This window comes from Sinocyclocheilus anshuiensis, unplaced genomic scaffold (genome assembly GCF_001515605.1).
Source record: "Sinocyclocheilus anshuiensis isolate Anshui unplaced genomic scaffold, SAMN03320099.WGS_v1.1 scaffold976, whole genome shotgun sequence".
NCBI classification, from domain to species: Eukaryota; Metazoa; Chordata; class Actinopteri; order Cypriniformes; family Cyprinidae; genus Sinocyclocheilus; species Sinocyclocheilus anshuiensis.
In genome coordinates this window covers 2,563,721-2,580,693 of record NW_015552538.1, presented here as the reverse complement: position 1 = coordinate 2,580,693, position 16,973 = coordinate 2,563,721, and the positions used below count along the sequence as shown (strand labels likewise).

At 37.2% G+C, this 16,973-nt stretch overlaps 1 protein-coding gene across 4 annotated transcripts in view; it reads right to left on the bottom strand.

Moving 5' to 3' along the window:
* Positions 1-722: 722 nt before the first annotated feature.
* The window catches only part of LOC107663871 (band 4.1-like protein 5), a 43,760-nt gene continuing 27,509 nt past the window's right edge, over positions 723-16,973 (bottom strand). For 2 of the 4 annotated variants that reach the window (XM_016454243.1, XM_016454245.1), the window contains exons 12-25: positions 15,190-15,296; positions 14,753-14,771; positions 13,794-13,833; positions 13,170-13,294; positions 9,065-9,210; positions 7,884-7,975; positions 7,382-7,510; positions 7,092-7,156; positions 5,800-5,922; positions 3,580-3,661; positions 2,590-2,667; positions 2,370-2,429; positions 1,833-1,960; positions 723-1,054 (exon numbers count right to left, since the gene is read on the bottom strand). In XM_016454243.1, coding sequence (XP_016309729.1) covers positions 991-1,054; positions 1,833-1,960; positions 2,370-2,429; positions 2,590-2,667; positions 3,580-3,661; positions 5,800-5,922; positions 7,092-7,156; positions 7,382-7,510; positions 7,884-7,975; positions 9,065-9,210; positions 13,170-13,294; positions 13,794-13,833; positions 14,753-14,771; positions 15,190-15,296 — 1,258 coding nt within the window. In that variant the 3' untranslated portion in view covers positions 723-990. Of the gene's footprint in view, positions 1,055-1,832; positions 1,961-2,369; positions 2,441-2,589; positions 2,668-3,579; positions 3,662-5,799; positions 5,923-7,091; positions 7,157-7,381; positions 7,511-7,883; positions 7,976-9,064; positions 9,211-13,169; positions 13,295-13,793; positions 13,834-14,752; positions 14,772-15,189; positions 15,297-16,973 lie in introns of those variants that run through there. The other 2 variants (XM_016454244.1, XM_016454246.1) reach the window with 2 other exon arrangements.

Here is a 16,973-nt window from a genome sequence, read left to right as displayed (position 1 = left end):
TCACAGTGAATAACATTTTAGCTTGTTTACATGGTCCAAGTCTTTCGCAGTTTTCATATAGTATGAGCCAGTGGGTGACCGAGGTCTCAGCTGCTCCTGTGTCTCACATAACATCTAACCCAACACAGTGAAGCACACTTAAGAACTGCACTTACACACTACACAGTACACCCAGTGAAATATTTCAACTAAACAGTAGATGACAGATTACACTGTAGTAACATGTTATGTTGTAATATGTCCATGTATATTTAAAATCTTATATGAGCTATTAAAATAAGGCAGGTCATAACTACTATGTTTGGATAAAAACAGCACTGATAAAACGTTCAAACAGCAAATCTTGGTTCAGTGACTTCAGTGAGCTACACAATAGTGCTCTAACAACTGTGCAGTTTAGAGTACAGTACTTAAAAGTGTAATAATGAATGCAGCTTCTTCATAAAAACATAGAAAGCAGAGCAACAGAAAGGCAAAAAAGATTAAAAAATAGAATTTCTGTAGGAAAAACTACTCCAGTTCTAAAAACAGTCAATGATGCATTGTGATCCACAGGAGTTTCACAAGCTCTTTCACAGTCATCCAATCAGTGAAGATCTGAACAGGAAGTGGACAGCAGGTGGATCAAACATCCCATCACAACAAAGGACTGGCTCATTCATGTGCTTCTGCTACACCCAAGGGCTGTATAGAGTCTCTCAAAAGAGGTATAAAAGTTATAAAAGGAATGGTGGTCCCCAAACACTGCACCCTGTGGTTAGCCCTTTGTGCACTTAAACTGAGTTCAATACATTTATTCTTGGTCATCAGCACTGAGATCTGGGTTTGCGGATGCCAACTGTCAAAAGCCAGCATTCTTGAAGATGAAATTGCAACCCCGTGGGTGCCCAGAGTCCAGTTGTCTGTGCCTGCATTGTCAGGGCACTGGAATGTAGAAAAACTTTTGATGGTCCAGTGACAGGTGCTGGGCATGTGCTCAAGGCTTTGCTCTCAGAGTTCAGTGGTCAGCAGACCTTTGGGCTTGTGGTTGTCCTTGATTGGGTGAGCCACAATACTGTCAAAATCAATTCAGCAATTGGCAGTTACAATCAGAAGCTGAATAAAGAACAAACTTAAACTCAAAGAGAAAAAAAAACAACAACAACTCTTCAGTGTTTGAAGTTAAAGCAATTTCTGGTGCACTAAAACCAGAAAGGTATGTTTGCAGTTGATATGTCGCATGCAAAAACACACTACTGTTCAAATGTTTGGGGTCAGTATGATTTTTATTTCAGAAAGTACTTTTTAATCACAGCAAGGATGCGTTAAATTGAGCTGAAATTACAGTAAATATATTCATAATGTTACAAAAGATTTCCATTTTAAATACTGTTCTATTCATCAGAGAATCTACAGCAATAATAAGAAATGTTTCTTGAACACCACATTTGGAAGGATTATGCGACACTGAAGACTGGAGTAATGGCTGCTGAAAATTCAGCTTTGGAATAAATTACAATTTAAAAATGTATTAAAACAGAAAACTAAAACTTAAAAAAGTAACTATTTCACCGTATTCCTGTTTTTACTGTATTTTCGATCAAGTAAAACCTTGGTGAGCATAAGAATGAGAGATCAAAAGATCAAAACATTAAACAAATCTACAAAGCTAGTAGATTTAATTGAATACACTACTTTCGAGTGGCTCTCAGTGGAGAAACACCCACAAAAATGGTGAAATTACAGCATGACTCCTCTTGGTTTTTATCATCTACCAAGTTGAAAATGGTAAATCTGATTGCTTAGGAAAGTAGTAGGACAACTGTCCTCAACAGAGTAGAGATGAAACAAACCTTGTGGCAATCACATTGTGAGTGAGAGAGAGATGGGGGAGTGAGGAAATAGCAGCCCCTTCAGGATGGTGAGATGATGACATCTTTGCTGTACAATCAAGGAGGCCGTTGGTAAAGGTGCCAGACTGCTAGAGGTGAGAGAGGAAGCAGGGGGACAGTCAGAAATGTGAGAAGTGAGGGTAATGAAAATGTACACTCCATTGAACATGTGGCTTGATATAGTGAGTCATCATCATCTGCTGCAATATGAAAGCTTCTTCTAAATCTATAAATCTACAGAGTGCATCTACAGAGCTGCAGAGAAATATGAAGAGGCATCCCTGTGCAAATGCTTAGATAAAGTTGCTGTTCTTCTACAGTGATGCATGGATCTGTGTCCGGAGTCCTCACCAGGAAAACAGCTAAAACTCTACAGTCAGTTGGGAGGTACTGTTAAATCATACTAAATGTATCATATTCAGAGTATGGAATCAATCCATTATCAGATTTCATTTTCATGTAATATCTTCATCAAAATGATTAAAGAGGTCAACTCACTATAGGTGTTGAAGCTGGAATGATCCATCGAGGAGTGATTGTGGGTTTGGGAGCTGGCACCTATGTCAAATCAAAAATTTTAATAGAATATTAATACTTCAACGATGTGAAAACACCTAAAGAGGACAGGCATTATTGTGCCATACAGTCAATTATAGAGTCAAACTTTTGCTTACTAAAAGCATTACAAGCATATCGTGAGCGGCAGTGCTGAACTTACTACAGGGATGGGGTCTGTGAAGTCTATCAGGTTATCAGTCAGAGGGGCTGTCAGCGGCTCAGGATCCTGAACTTTGACCTGCATTGTAAAAAGCCACATGCTCTAAAGCGTATGCCAACCAAAAGCACATTCAATGACTAGATCTGCATTTCCTGCAGGATGTGTCAATGCCAACAAGACATCACAAAAAGTGATGCTTTTGTAATTATTTGAAATCAAAAAACTTTAACAGAGACAGAAAGGGAGAATATTTAACATAAATGGATAAAAATATAAGTAAATCGTAAATGTGGCATTGTGAGGTGAATGCAAAGTGGCCCAAGTCCAAATAACCCACTCTCAAGTTTCTATGATTTTTTTTTTTTTGATGGTTTCATTAACTTAATATTATAGTCATAATAGTTTTGTGTTATTACCCAGAAATAAGTGCACTTTGAGTTCCATCATCCCTAAGTCAATGGGGTTTTGGTTATATGCCTGAAGTGAGGTCTATGGTTAACAAAAGGTCAACCACGTTTTATTCTATAACAAAATAAATTCAGTAATAAACAACTGTAATAATTGTATTTAGGCTTCAAAATTTACAAAATTTGTGGTCATTTGTGAAGATTACCATGATAAACATTTAAATACCATAAAAATGTATTGGTCACATATTTATCTGCATTAATCCAAAAGCCAGGGGGAAAATTCCTCATGGCTTTTTGTCGAGGGAACTAGGGGGATATTAACTAGGGGTTGCACATGCCTGCAGCACTCTATTGACAATCCTGATGAACCACTGAGTAAACAGCAAAACCTCAACACGCTGTTATGAACATTTGACAGGCAAAGAAAATAAAAGTGATGTTGTGCTGGATTTATTTTCCTTGTAAAGGAGAGCATGTTTCAGTCATGAGTGAGTAAATGATAGTGTATATATTGACAGCTGCTGTGGACTCTTGTTACAGTGTGCCAGCAGCTGGAATGGCATTAAGCCACTTCTGTTACCTTGGATGACTGGGCTTCATTCACTGGATCTGATGACAGAAGCGGCACAGAAGAGATGAAGTCATCTGCGTTCTCTTCCAGGCTGAGGACAGACAATGAATTGAATGAGCACTTTCATGAACAAATGCACTTCAAGTCTTTTTTTCCTGACTGAATCTTGAAGCTGCTATATATGATAAAACAATGGTGGCTGTAGCTGTGGATGAAAATGTTCTTGTCCCTCTTTCCTGACCAAAAAAAAAAAAGATAAAAGTATACAGATCTTTTCAACAGTGATGGAGCATGTCTGAGAAGAGCTCTGGCCACAAACCTTTGATTTTGAGCACTGGAAATGAGCACAAAGACATTGAAAACCTTTGAGCATTTCAAAGCACCTCTCAAGCTATTCATTAGTGTTCATTCAAAGGAAATCACACAGGAAATCACAATGTTCACCCTTGAATGAAACCTTATGAACACTTCTTATGAAGTGTTTGAGGAAATGACTTGGGGTCACTTTGTGACTACTGTCGATTATGGGTTTGTGTGTGTGTGTGTGTGTGTGTGTGTGCATTAGGACGCCTTCCAGAGAGTCCTGACAAAATGTGTACCATTGTAAAGGTACAAATTATTTACACATTTGACAGATGATTGTGCCAGTGTGTGTGTGTGTGTGTGTTCCCTGTGAATCAAACCCATAATTTTGGTGTCTACAAATTGAGCATCTGATGTAGGCATCGGTAGTGAATTATAATTTAATCTGGTTCCTTTCCATAATACCTCATTTTCATACTGTATATAATTTTAACCATCAGTCACATAATGTTTATTTGATTCTACAGACATCTAATTGTAAACTGCAGCCAGGTCAGTGTACACAGCTAATCGTGCAGTCAATCTGTGGCATGAGTACATGTGGTTACATAAGAACATGTTTCCAGGCAGACCACAGCCATATGACCCATCTGTAACTACATATCAACAGTTGACGCTAGATGGCAACAGTGAGCTTTTAATCACAGGCTACATTAAGGAATGTTCTGGCCTCAATACTAGGAACAGTCTATGGACATGATCTATGAAATGCTGTCAATTAGAAAAAGAAAATAATTTATAATTTATTTTAAAGTAGCAACTGAAGCATCTCAGTCTAGCTTTTAGGACACAGAAGTGCACAAATTTGCTCTACCTCTTTGGAAACATTCTTACTTGTTAACATTCACTACTGTTGAAAAATGTAAAAGGGTCAGCAAGTCTGTCCTGCTTACCAAGGCTGCATTTATTTGATCAAAAATAATATTGCAAATAATAAAAACAATAATACTGCAAAATATTATTACAAACTGTTGTCTATTTTAATATTTTAAAGTGCAAAATGTATATTCAGCAGCCATTATTCCTGTGATGGGAAAGCCGAATTATCAGCAGTCATTACTCAAGGCTTCAGTGTCACATGATCCTTCAGGAATCATTCTAATATGCTGATTTAGTGCTCAAGAAACATCTTTTTACCTCTAATTATCAATGTTGAAACTTTTGTATCATTATATTTTGTCACATTGTTGCATAACATTTTTTTTTTCGCACAAACTCTCACACAGTAATGTAAAATTCAATGTTGCAATGAAACAAAAAGGGTCAAAATAAAGGCTTGTTTTGTTTAATTTACTTATTGCAATAATGTTCCACAAGTTTGGAGTGAACAGGACAGGACAGATATGGCAGGATATATTATTTGGTTTAATCCTACAAAAAAATAAAAGATAAAAGATTTAATTCTAACTGTAACAAACATCTTAAACATTTGTGCTGCTTAATATTTTTGTCCATTTATTATTTAAAAGAATAGCATTTATTTGAAATATAAAACTTAAATGTATTTACTGTCCCTCTCATCAATTTATGAGTCCTTGCTAAATAAAAGGAAAAAAAAGACAAAACATGACCCCAAACTTTTGAATGGTAGTGTAAGATCATATACTGTACAAAAGAAATAAAACAAGTCCTGGCTTGTTGATGGGAGGACCAGGTGGCCCCTTTAATCTGGGTGTGCCCCAGTTTCTGCCTGCCTGCTTGTGCTCCACTACCTCAGACTCTGTCCCAGGAGGATTACAGGCCCACAGGCTCACTCACATGGCCCTACTATGTCTAAATCCACACACTCAAACAACAAAGCAATTCTTCTTTGTAGTACAATCTTCTCACTGTACTTGGAGTAGGTTTTGTCTGCTGTGGACTCACCTGCTGGTAGAGCAGGGCAGCAGGCCGGGCTGCCTGAGCAAGTCCCAGGACTCCTGGCGCTCTGCTCTCCCACTCACTGGCAGAGAGGATGTGCTTCCCATACGCCCCCCATGACCCATCAGTCTGATAAAGAGACAGACAGGCATTACCACCCACCATTCACATCTTTTCATTATTACATTTTTTTTTTTAAATAACTATGTAACAATGTAAATGTTTGTGCCCAACTGTTACAGCAAGACAAATGCACTATATTGTATTGTACGTATTGGACACCGCTTCTAATGAACAGGTTTGACAACTTTAGCCATTTCCATGAGTACAAATCTCAACGTTCAAGCATGTAATGATATTCTAGGGATGATATTAATGATATTTTGGCTCCAGGTCTGCATTTAAAGTCACACCAGAGGTGTTCAGCTGGGATTAGGACTTGGCTTTCTGCAGACCAGTCAAGTTCTTCCACACTGACTGGATCAATCATTTCTTTTTGAACCTTGCCTTATACACAGAGGCACTGTCATGTTAGAATAGAAAAGGCTCCTGTCCAAACTGTTGCTATAAAATTAGAAGCACACAATTCCCCAGAATATCATTACATGCTTATAAGGGTGTATTCACACCTGTCTTGTTTGGTTCGATTGAATCGAACTCAAGTTCGTTTCCCCCTTTGGTGCGGATCTTTTGGGCAGGTGTGAATACAGCAATCGCACTCGGGTGCGGAACAAACAACCGTAGCAGTGTCGTGTTAGAATAGAAAAGGCTCCTGTCCAAACTGTTGCTATAAAATTAGAAGCACACAATTCCCCAGAATATCATTACATGCTTATAAGGGTGTATTCACACCTGTCTTGTTTGGTTCGATTGAATCGAACTCAAGTTCGTTTCCCCCTTTGGTGCGGATCTTTTGGGCAGGTGTGAATACAGCAATCGCACTCGGGTGCGGAACAAACAACCGTACCAAGACCCAGCTGAAGAGGTGGTCTCGGTCTGGTTCCAAACAAACTCTGGTACGGTTGAATGGATGAACCAATGAATGGATGACCTTTAGCACACGTGTTGTTTTGTTTACAATTTCTGGTTCACTTGCAAAAAGAGCAGTGTGAATGCGAACCGCACCAAACAAAATAAATCAACATTGTATTTGGTCCAGACCAAAGCAAGTGAACTAGCGGACTTTCCTGGTGTGAATACACCTTAAGATTTGTACTCATGGAAATGACTAAAGTAGTCAAACCTGTTCATTAGAAGGGGGTGTCCCAATACTTTTGGCAATATAATGTACATCATACCTGGCTGCTGCCTCCTGCAGGTTACAGTTCTTGTCTGGAGTCAGTCCAAGCTCATCTCTAGAATCCTAAACAAAGAGATGAACATTTACAAAACATATACAAGAACTTTATGCATCATTTTCAGAGTACCTGACATTAACACATTGAGGTCATAAACCATGTATGTAGACATTAAATAAGACACTCTTTCTTTGAGGAAGATAAGCAGCCAACTGAACTGTCCGAGTGGAGATTAATATTAACATCACGTGTAAATGGGACATTTGACTAATATGACAGTGCTTGAATACCTTGAGCGCTGCCTCTGCCTGAGCTTTCAGGATGTTGCTCTTGAATTCCTCAGGACACTTGAGCTGGTTCAGGACAGGACTGCTGCCCACACTATTCAAACTTTTCTCTCTGAGTTTTGCCACGTCCTCCTACACACAAACCAAAGCATGTGTTCTTCTGATTATGAATTTGTTTGCACTGTGTTTCGGTCTCTTTGCTTAAATAAACATAGTCCGGGCTGAAATAATCATCAGCTCTTTATAGCATAATACCTTAAATGGCACTGAGCTGGAAAAAATATAGAGATCAAAGACTGCTGTAATAGCATGAGTAATCACCTTCCCTATTCACATTTAATTTAAAGTACATCCTGAGGTTAGAGTGGCACAGCAGCCAACACAATCTCTGCTCCTTGTATTTAAAGTTTATGTCAAGCTTTAATAAGATGCGGTGTGTGGAGGGGGGACATATTGCAAAAACACACCGTGTGCGTGTGTGGGGCTTTTGGATGGCTGAACTGACCTGGTTGTTCATGTTGAGGTTGACGTTTGTTCTGGCTGAAGCAGACACTGGAGTGTTTTCAGTATCTAGTTGCTTGAGCCGAGCTGCAGCCTCTGAGGACGAGAACAGATTCAGTGAGCATCATTAAACAATGAGAGGTCAGAAGAGACAGATGGAAACACATCTGCATGTGTGGGGATTAAAACATGTTCACTCTGGAGATAATCAGATCACACAATAGATAGGCAGAGCATGAAAATACCATAACTATACAGACAATAATCAAATAATAGATTAAGTAAAATAATGCAAGTTGTACTTTGTTTCATAAAAGCATGCAGACGTAAAAAAAAATTATATTATTTTAAATAAGAGATAATGAATTTAAATATATACATATACTCAATATACTCTACCATTCAAAAGAAATGGTCAGTAACATTAATAAAAATGTTTTTAAAGAAGTCCTTATGTTCAACAAAACTGCATTTGTGTGATCAAAACCAAGTAAAATCAGCACTGTTGTGAAATATTATTACCATTAAAAAAAAAAACTGTTCTCTATTTGAATATATTTTAAAATGTAATTTATTCCTGTGATGCAAAGCTGACTTTTTAGCAGTCATTACTTTAGTCTTCAGTGTCACATGATCATTCAAAATAATTCAAATAAGCTGATTTAGTGCTCAAGAAACCTAACTTGTCAATGTTGAAAACAGATGTGCTGCCTAATAATATTGTGGAAATCATAATACATTTATATAGGATTCTTTGATGAAAGTCCTTATTGTCATATGTGATCCGTTTAAAGCCTCCTTGCTAAATAAAAGTATTAATTTCTTAAAAAAAAAAAAAAAAAAAAAAACTTACTGCCGACTGCCTCCAAACTTTTGAACGGTAGTGTATTTGGGATTGGTACTAGCCAATACAGTTTTATTTATTATTCTGAAGTGGAGTATTCTTGAAGCAGACAATATTAGTGTTTACTTTTTACCCAGTTAAAAATACAAACTCTTTTTGTGTTTCAGGTTACAAAAGCACATTTATAATGTATATTATAAAATTGTTTGGATGTCAATTTTTTTTATAATTGTTGTGAACAAATAAATAAATACATTTAATTATGACAAAAAAATATGCAAGACAAACACTTGCATAAAACAAAAATTTCATCCCACTCTATCTGCAATGTATTATCTCACCGGTCAGAGAGAGGGTCTCCTCTGTGGCTATGCTGGCGGTGGTATGAGCAGCACCTGGTCCCACTTCTTCTGCTGTCACCATAGGAACAGGGACTCGAAGAACTTCATCTACGCACGTCTCCAAGAGGTCAGTCACCAAGGGCATGCTGTGAAGGATGAAAGGGTTAATTACCATCTGTCAATTACAGGATGTAACCCTGTATATGCTGCTCGAACAGGGTCCACATTGGTAGATATATGACAAATGTGACTCACCTGGACAAAAATGCTTGAGGCCGGGCCAAGACTCAAGTTACAGCAATGCAATAGCAGAGTATCACATTTCAAATATGCGATAAGTCAAACTTAAAAAAAAACACTAAAAGATAGTGTACTCAAAAGCAGATGGGTGTTGGGCGATGGTTGGGCAATGAATATGTATTTCTATATCTGATGTATTGCACAACCCTAACGGCATAATCAAGACTTTACAATCAAAAATGAGCAGAGACCATCATTACTGAAGAACACAAAAGGAACGGAACCATTATCTAACACAGTCATATGCCAACTGACCACACACATTCCACTAGATCTAGATTAAAAGACCACACACGCACATTACTAGAATCACAAAAAGCAATGTATTCCTTCCCTTCCTGACTAAAATGAGGGAGGGAACAGTCACATCCCATAAATGACTAGAATGAGATTGACTTTCAAAGGAGGCTTAATAATGGACACGTCACCCCTTGCCATGCTGACTAAAACCACTTTGCACTTTCCAGTATTCAGTGTTTGTATAAACCAAGTAAAATAAAAAACTTCCACCTTACGACATGACCAAGTTTGTCATTTACAGAAATGTACAGTAAAAACCTCAAGAGAAACTGAAACATGCAATGGGGAGTTGCTTGTTTGTTAATTTTAATCAAACGTCTTAAAGCCATGTAAGATGCATACGTTCTTTGATTATAGTATTGTAGACAAATCTAAAAACAGTGTATACTGCACTACACATTGTCAAGTGGATAAAACAAAAATTGCCCAAATAACCAAATGAGAACTCATGACAATTCAATAATCAGATCATTATGATCACACAAAGACATACTGAAATAAGATATATAATTATAAAGGCACTTTCCACAAATAAGAAAATGTATTTATAATTTATATGAAATAGTCCATACTAAAAAAAGTCCCAACTTAGGTAGGACTGTTGCCCACTTTGGTGTTTTAGTTTTTCTTTTATAAATGTTTATATTTAATGTTTATTGTTAAAATCAAATCAAATCTCATATTAATATTTAGCTTGACCTCTTGAAAGACATCTTTTCAAATTCATGTACATCCTTTCACTACAAATACTTCATTTTTAAGAGTTTAATGCCCTACTTTGTACCCTATTTGTGGAAAGCGTCTGATATCTAATATAAAAAGTGTGGTTATGATGATCAAGGCATAATTTAAATGTCAAATAAATAGCCAAAATAAATGTCAACAGGATATTTCCTGGGTGACAAAGCTGGTTAAACAATGACCAAATCATTCTAATTGAAAGTACAGCCACAGTAAGGATTTCAGGCTTCTTCCATGAAGGTTATCTCATCTCTCTGGCTGGTTTCAGTCTTTAGCCCAGGTAGTCTTGCTTGATCTCAGTCAGAGAATATGCCTTTTATCCCAGTGTTCCCTGGAGCTCAGTTTGTATCCAAGGAATGCGGGGGTGGAGGGGCTGTGGCAGCATCCGTGTATGAGAGGAGGTGCAGGGAGGTGCCTGTCGGTCACGCTGGTGTCAGTGATGGGATTGAGGGGGGAGTGAAGCCTGGATGGGTCAGTGGAGGAGGGGCGAGTGTTAGCACGAGGGACAGGAATACTGTAGAGTCTGAGGGGCAGAAGTCGAAAAAGAGTAGGGAGCAGATCACAGGACAAAACAAGAGGTAACATTTGAGGGAGCTAAGTTTGAATGCACTATAGAAAAGGCATTTCCTGGTTGCAAAACTGCACTGAATATAACATGAGTTTGTAGTAGACTTCTCACTAGCTATCTGCCTGAGAGGCTAGATAGAGCAGAAGTCCAGACTGAAAAAAATAATTTCTAAAAATGTTCAAATTATTTTATCTAGAAAGGAGGCATTCGTTTACTGAATGTAAATGTTTCCTGAACCACTATTCAACATCTTTCTTTATTCCTCATTGCATTCAACAATAAACATCTGAGATGTCCGATTTGCAAATGATGTTCCTTTTAATTAATTAGTTGATTGACATCATTTAACATTCAAACTACTGAGCAAATAACACAATGCAACAAAAATGTGTTTCACTTAAATCTTCTTTGATTCTTCTGTAATTCTGTGGTGCTGATTATTATTGTACTATTTATTTTCACGTAGCATCAATATTTTATTAAATATTTAGGTGAGGTAAATTTTAGAACGTCTATCATTAATTGTAATATTGCAAGGATGGGAGCATTCTAGAAGATTCTGTAACATTCGTTTTTTTCATTAGCACTGTTAATGATTAGGGTTGCAAAAAGGTGGAAAATTTCCAGTAATTTCGGAAACATTCCAGAAATTTTGGAAACTTTCCAGGATTTTTTGGAATAATCCAGGGATTTTTGGAAAGTTTCTGGAAATTTACCGGAAATTTTCCACCCCTTTGCAACCCTATTAATGATACACAAAAAGTAATGTTTTTTTTTTTTTTCATATTTAGCATGTAAAAATTCATAAAGAAACATTAAATATATAATACATAAATATATAAAACTATTTTTATAGCTTACTATTCATGAATTAATCACTGTGAAGCAAAATTAATAATATATTTACTATTAATATTAATTATTACCATTAATGATATGTTTTACTGATACAGATTAAGTATTATTATTACTAATTAAAATTACAAGTAATAAATGAAAACAAAATAATTGTTACTATTATTATAAAAAATAGCAAGGTCATGGGAAAGCAGATGGTAAGACAGATGTAAGGTGACAAGAAAAGAGGGCTGAATGATTTCAAAGAATAGAATATACTCGAGAAAAGAAAATTGAAGGCGAGTATTTTAGTCTATTTACTAGTTTAGACAGGGGGTTGTGTTTGGTTAGTGAGAAGAATTAATACAAATTAATGAGAATCTATTTAAGTTAGAAACTGTCATCAGAAAGGGATGTTCACCTGTCTGTTGATTCCAGCTTTAACTTGCCAAGGAAAGGTACTAGTACTGAGACTATCTGTATTAGTTTCAGTTTTAACGAAAGAGAAGACAGGACAGTCACAAAGTCAAAACCAAAACCAGAAAGTCGACCATTTCAGCTTGCTCTTATACCCCACTATTCAATTTATCCAGCTGAGATCACAGCTCTATCCCACTGATTGGGTTGGATGGTTTGGACTAGAATCAAGAACTGATGCAGATACTGATTTGCCCAGCCAAAGGAAAAAATAACTGATCCAAAGCCAATCACGAAGACTCCCTCAGAAATGCACTGATTGGTTGAAGCAAGTCTATGAAGGGTTGAAAACAGGAGTGTACATACCTTGCCTTATGAAAAGGCCACTGGGGTTTCAGAACATCAGACTAAGACAAAGTTTAGACAAAAAATATCTATAACATTAAGGAACGAGGATCAAATTTTCATAAGACAGACCAACATATCCAACACTCACACGATAATCCCACCCCACCATCTGATTTAATTTCTTTTCAATATTTCAAGTTTAAGGCAAAGCTCTGCATAGCACAATAATACCCCTCGGGAGACCAAGCAAGACGGGAAAAAAAAGAGAGTACTACAGGCATTTCACGTCAAGAGAGAGTTTGTTGTTGTCAGCCCAGCAAGCGTTTTCTCCTGTGCTGAAGCAGCCATCTGCTCAACATCAAAGCAAAACAGCATGAAGCACCTTCAGCACCAGTCACCAGCCAGCACCACAACCTCACACCAGCTCACCAACACAGCAGCAGCATCCAACAGCCCAAATATATAATTTATACAAGTGCTGCACTCTGCCAAAGTGATGTTAACTGGCTGTGCGGGGGCCTGAAGCAACAGCAGGGAATCAGATTAACCTGCTTAGAGGTCTTATTGCATTAAAATTGTGTGTGAGAAGCTCACCTCCTCTTGTCTGATTGGCTGCCTCTGGGGCTCCTGGGGAGGGTTTCGATTTCCATAGGGCCTGGTGCAGAGGGTGGGCTGCTGACCATAGGCATACCAGACCAGGGAGGCCGTGTTTGGGAGGGCTGAGGGAAAAAGCGTGTGGTATGCATTAAGGTACTTCAAAAACTCAAAGCAAAACAGCCTTTCCAAGCCAAATGAGCTAAATATGCAGTATATACACTAACAAATAAACAGGTTTCTTTTTATCAAGTCAAATTCATAATTAACATTAATTTATATTATTAAAATTGTGATGTGAAATTGTTTCAAAAGTTTGGGGTCAGTAAGATATTTCTTTTAGTCTCTTATGCTCACCACGGCTGCATTTAATTTGATCAAAAACAATAAAATTGTAATATTTGTAAAATTTAAAATAAGTATTGTCTATTGTAATATATTTTCAAATATTATTTATTGCTGTGATGGCACAGCTGAAGTTTCAGCAGCCTTTACTCCAGTTTTAAGTGTAACGTTATCCTTCAGAAATCATTCTAATATGCTGATTTGGTGCTCAAAAACATTTCTTATTACCGGTATTATCAGTATTATCTGTATTTTTGTATAACAGAAAGAAGGTTTTACCTTTGTTTCTAAGCTTGGGCTCACTCCGTTATTGTGGTTACTGTGGAAAGAGAAGAAGAAAATGCAAGTGATATTAAAACTAATGTCAGGGATTATGAGCTACTGTTGACTGACTTCAGTAGGCAGCACAAAGATGGTCCTTATAGAGGTGACCAGAAAATGTGGTCAAGTCAAACCAACACTGGATCATGATGAGCTAAGACATTCCTAATGTTGTTTTCAGCATGTGACCAGATCTTTACAAATACAATTAGTAAAGCAATCATATTTGTGAAGCATTATTTTATTAGTCACAGCATGAGTCTTGAAAATTCCCCATAAATCAGCACCACAAAAGTGCCAGCACATGATGCTGTTCATGTTTGAAACTTTAACACCAGCTGCATCACAGTCTAAGTAGGAGTGCTTATAAGACTAAAGTGGAACACTCAGTCTGACAGCATGTGCTTAAGCTGACAGACTAGTGATACATTTTACCCCTGGAATAAGAATGAAAAACAGTAGTAGTAATACTTAATGTCTTAAATTACATTCAAATCATGCTTAAAACAACTCAAAATAAAAATCATTGTTTGAAAGCATCTCTGTAAAGCACAATGTACTTATAAACATAATAATAATTTAGAAAAGCACCTCTCAATACAATACTGACTGCCTTATTGGTCATTTTGGTATAAAATAAAAACGATCTAAAAAGGCTCTGGGCATTAAATCATTCATCATTTATAAACAGTCACTATACACACTGCACTACATATTAATACTACTATAGCAACTAGAATACTCTGGTATGGTAACACAACTGAGTCCATAGAAGATCTGAACAGCTCTGAACAGTGTGTTTGTGTGCTTTCAAATGACACATACTTTATAACTGATGTTGAAACAGGAAGTCACCTCATCACTATATGAGAGCCATAAGAATTCCATTGCACGATGCAGGAATATAAAATACTTACTCTGAGGATTTGTTAGGACCTGCGTGGAAACAAAAAATAAGCATGTTATTATGTAAGATCACAAAGCTGAGGTCACAACAGAATAATGAGCATGGAAGTGAATCAGTGTTGGGGCTTCAAAATAGTTTATATGACTCAAAGCATTAAAGCAAGATAACTATATGAAAAAGGAGTTGCTAAAAACAAAAGCTGATTAGATTAAAACTATTTATAAAAAGCAAAAATGGACATAAAAGACTGCACAAAAACGTCTGGAAAAAAAACAACTAAGTGATGACTGGTTCACTGTAACTAATTGGACTATTACTTGTTGGGACTAAAATAATAAATGCATAAAAATAAGTAAATAAATGCGGGAAAAACCTACTGGTCCTAAATATGTATTATATTTTTAAATATATTAATCCCCCAAGACAACACAAGACAGATTCTCTCACCTCGGTTCTGCATGGTCCTTCTAGAGTAACGCCGACTTGGTCTTCTTTCAAATGAGGCAGATCGTCTAGCTTTGTTGGCCTTAGTTGTCTGATATTCTGTCTTCCCACTTCCCACAAATAAAAGAAATGAATGTTAGTTACACATATATCTTTAAAACCTTCTTGATAATTCCCTGCTGACTTGATAAGACTGCAGGAATTTACTTTTACAGGCTTAGTGCAATGAAAGTCTAATGTTGTCTGAAAGAGAAAAGCCACTGTTCTTTGGAGGATAAGTAGCCCAACCAGCATTAGCAAACAATTAAAAAAAAAAAAAAAAAAAGAGAGAGAGAGAGAGAGAGAGACACACAGGTGAAATCAAAGATAAGTGAATTCATTGACGTAAAAAAATAGGTTAATTCTGGAGCGAGGATAAGTGCTAAAATAAGTGCAGGCAAATAAAAAGCCTGGCCAATAGGGAGCTGAACTGGACAGCGTCAAAACTCCAGGCTGGCAGCTGGAGATAAGATACAGTTCCATAGTAAGGACAACCAACAAACACACACACACACACACACACACACACACACACACGCCTGGAGCAGACCATGCTACGATTTACAACTTAGCAGAAGATATTGTTAGGAGGACCTATGAAAAACAGGAAGTCTTGTCTCAAACCAGGGAAAAAGAAAATAACATTCAGCTGACCATTGGGCATGATTAGAAAGGATTTATACCAAAATCAAAAGAGAACATCAGCCTCTACTGAAGCCACTGCAGATGCAAAAGTAGAGATGTATCACTTTTAAGAGCTTCAAATAAATTAAATTTAAAAAGCAAATTATTATTACACAATTATTAAATCTGACATGCCATAGGATAGGAAACATCATTATGTGGCTGCTTCCAACAAAACCAAGTAACCTCAAACAGATTTTAGTGGTGCTTGGCCATGCAAAACTTGCCTCCACAATGCTTGTTGGGCATTGCCACGCAATTGCTGGTTTAAATGAACGCTAAGCTGACAGAGTGGTTTTATGGCTCGTTCCCACCGAGCGGTACGGGTCAGTATAGTACAGTATGGTACGATTCAGGACCGAACACCCTGATCCAGCTTGCGTTTCTACCGCCAGCAGTCCCCTTCCTTGATAGGCGTGGTGTATGCCAGGAAGTAGCGATCGACGATAAAGCACGACAATAAGCACAACTCAGTTTCTCAATATGACATAAAGCACAACTCTAAAACTCAGTTTTAATGAACAATAACAGCCATTATGAAAGTTTAAGTACAAAGTATAAGAGGCTTATATAAGAGGAAATAAAGACAAAAGCAAACAATTCAGTCAAATGTATTCTACAAAGTCAGCGCTGTACTACGGTAAAGTTCAAAATAAATATATAAAGTTAAACATAACTTTGTGCTCAGCCAAAACGATATGACCAGGAACAAATAATAGATTCATGAGACCACGAATGCCTGTTAAATATACCCAAAACTAATTGTATCTCATCTTTAATCACTACAGAGACATCAGAGCCAGCGGCAAATGACGGAAGGACTAGCCGAGCTAAGGCTGTTCTAGGCGGATACATGAGTACTGAGCACCCGGTGATCACCTGGAGCTCCGAAATCGGTGTTAACGTTGTTTTTCTTTGTTTCCGTTGTTGAACGCCGTGCACAAATGGCATAGCTGTCGACCGGTTCCTAGTACACACTGTCGGTGTGAATACAACCCTTTAAATGGTACTGGGAAATAGTTCACGCAAAATCGTCCCAGTACTTTAGTACTGTCCATTTAGTT